Source organism: Sesamum indicum, linkage group LG5, assembly GCF_000512975.1.
Source record: "Sesamum indicum cultivar Zhongzhi No. 13 linkage group LG5, S_indicum_v1.0, whole genome shotgun sequence".
NCBI classification, from domain to species: domain Eukaryota; kingdom Viridiplantae; phylum Streptophyta; class Magnoliopsida; order Lamiales; family Pedaliaceae; genus Sesamum; species Sesamum indicum.
The window spans coordinates 10,147,615-10,149,758 of NC_026149.1; the positions used below are offsets into that span (position 1 = coordinate 10,147,615).

Genomic DNA, 2,144 nt, shown 5'->3' on the forward strand with positions numbered 1-2,144 from the left:
TGTTGGATAAAAATAAATTTTAGGAGTATTAAGTATAATTTATCAAACTATAAAAAAATTATATATAATTACACTAAACCAAAAAAGAGGGAATTATAATTATCACTTTTATTAATATTATCTCATCAGTTCTTTTAGTTTTCTCCCACTTCTCGAATCTAACACATATTTCTCCTCTCAAGAACTACTTATTACCTTATCTTTTTTTAAACATTTTTTAATTCATGCACTTAAAACTTATAATTACAAAAATAACAATTAAAATTTTGAAATATTTTTTAATTGTGGAGAAACATTTAAATATATCACATGTACCAGTAAAATATAAAATTTAAGAGTTAATCATACTTAAATCCCCGTTGAAAATTTAAAATTATATTTATCTCCATCTAAAAATTTACTATTTACACTAACCCCCTTTTGGTTAGAATATGGACTAATTGAAGTTAGAAAAAAAAACCATAAATTTTAATTTTATCCTCAATTTAATATTTTCTTGTGATAATTTTGTACTTAAAGAAAAATATAATGCGGTTAACCTCACTATATATATATATATATAACATTTTTATACTCAAAATCATATTTTTTTGAAGTATAAAAATATACATGAAAATATTAAATGAGGGACAAAATTAAAAGTTTATGTGATTTTTTTTATTTATGTCAGTATTTTTCGTTCAAACTCTAATAAAAAGGAGTTAGGTATAAATAAAAATTTTTTAGAAAGTATTTAAGTGTAATTTTAAATTTCTTTGAGAATATAATTTTATATTTTCAAAGAAAATCGAAATGGGATTAACCGAAGTTACAATTGAGAATCTTATGAGGCAGGCTTTCGGTAGAAGCCCATACAAAACTGGGCCAGTGATGGATTAAGTCCACATATATTAATTTGCCCAAACAAAATCCCTCTCCATCTAGGGTTTATTCACTACATACTGCGAGGAGTGAGGACATTGGTTTGATCTCCGCAACTTCTCTATTGCAAAAATGGTAATTCTCTCTCCATCGTACTTTCATTGTGTTTTAGGGTTAGTATTTGCGTGATTGTGTGAATTCTTGAATTTTACTTTTTGTTTCGTCTTTTGGTATATATTAATTGAACGACATTGTTCACAGCCGTCGCATAAGACATTGCGGATAAAGAAGAAGCTGGCGAAGAAGCAGAGGCAGAATCGACCGATTCCTTACTGGATCCGTATGCGCACCGACAATACCATCAGGTATGCTGCTTTTGTTTTTTGGTTATTTTTTTTTTTGGTTATTTATGTGGACTTGATCATTTTTGTTCAATATGGTATGTTTTTGTTCTTGTAGGTATAACGCAAAGCGCAGGCATTGGCGCCGCACGAAGCTAGGGTTTTAAGGCGCACTTGAGTTTAACATATTGATGCTTTAGAAGATAGACGGAATACAGAGTTACATACAGTAGATGTTGGGTTGTTGCTGTAGAATGTATTGTAAACTCTATGTGAATTGAATTTTGGGTATTGCTTCTCTGACAGATTGCTCTTATATTATGGATTAGTTTGATTTTCAGAATGATGGCTTTGTTGGCTATTTGTCTCTGGCAACGACTGTTTCGTTATGTTCATCCTTTGTGTTTGAGTTATGGTTTTCTGTGACTTTTTTGGATTTATGTTGCAAGTTGTTGGTGATAGTTGTTACGTGGCATTTGGTTCTATTTTACTTGCAGCTCTTCAGTTATTGCTAGTGGATATCAAGATTGCTACTTTTATAAGTAAGATACACTTTGAAACTATTAATGATTTTCTGCCTGTTTTGATATGGCTGTTAAGTTGTAACTTGGAAAAATGAAATTTTATTCTGGGGTGTTTCTTGTTATATGTGGATTTATTGGTAATATTTTATTTTTACTCATTTTCTCCCGATTTTGGAGGCAGCATTGGGTGATTACAATAATGAGGTCCGAATGATAAGAATTTTCGTTTTTTTATAAGATAGGTATGTAATTGTTAAAGTTATATGTATGGGAGCTCATATTAGGTCATTGCTTGGTATAATGGCATATCTCCCTCAGGAAGAATGGGGAAGGTAGTTCTACTTTTATTTGACAATTTCAATGTGAAGGGAAGCAATAATCACTATTTGTTTATACATTGCTGGGCTTTGAGGGTGTT

At 30.2% G+C, this 2,144-nt stretch overlaps 1 protein-coding gene across 1 annotated transcript; it reads left to right on the forward strand.

The window, feature by feature from the left end:
* On the forward strand, window positions 866–1,597 carry LOC105162304 (60S ribosomal protein L39). Its single transcript, XM_011080311.2, has 3 exons — window positions 866–996; window positions 1,123–1,226; window positions 1,321–1,597. Exons 1-3 carry the CDS (start codon window positions 994–996, stop codon window positions 1,367–1,369), a joined length of 156 nt encoding a protein of 51 aa, XP_011078613.1. The 5' UTR covers window positions 866–993; the 3' UTR covers window positions 1,370–1,597.

Coding starts and splice junctions, on each gene's coding strand:
- LOC105162304 (XM_011080311.2), top strand. Junction 1,227..1,320: donor CGCACCGACAATACCATCAG/GTATGCTGCTTT, acceptor TTGTTCTTGTAG/GTATAACGCAAAGCGCAGGC.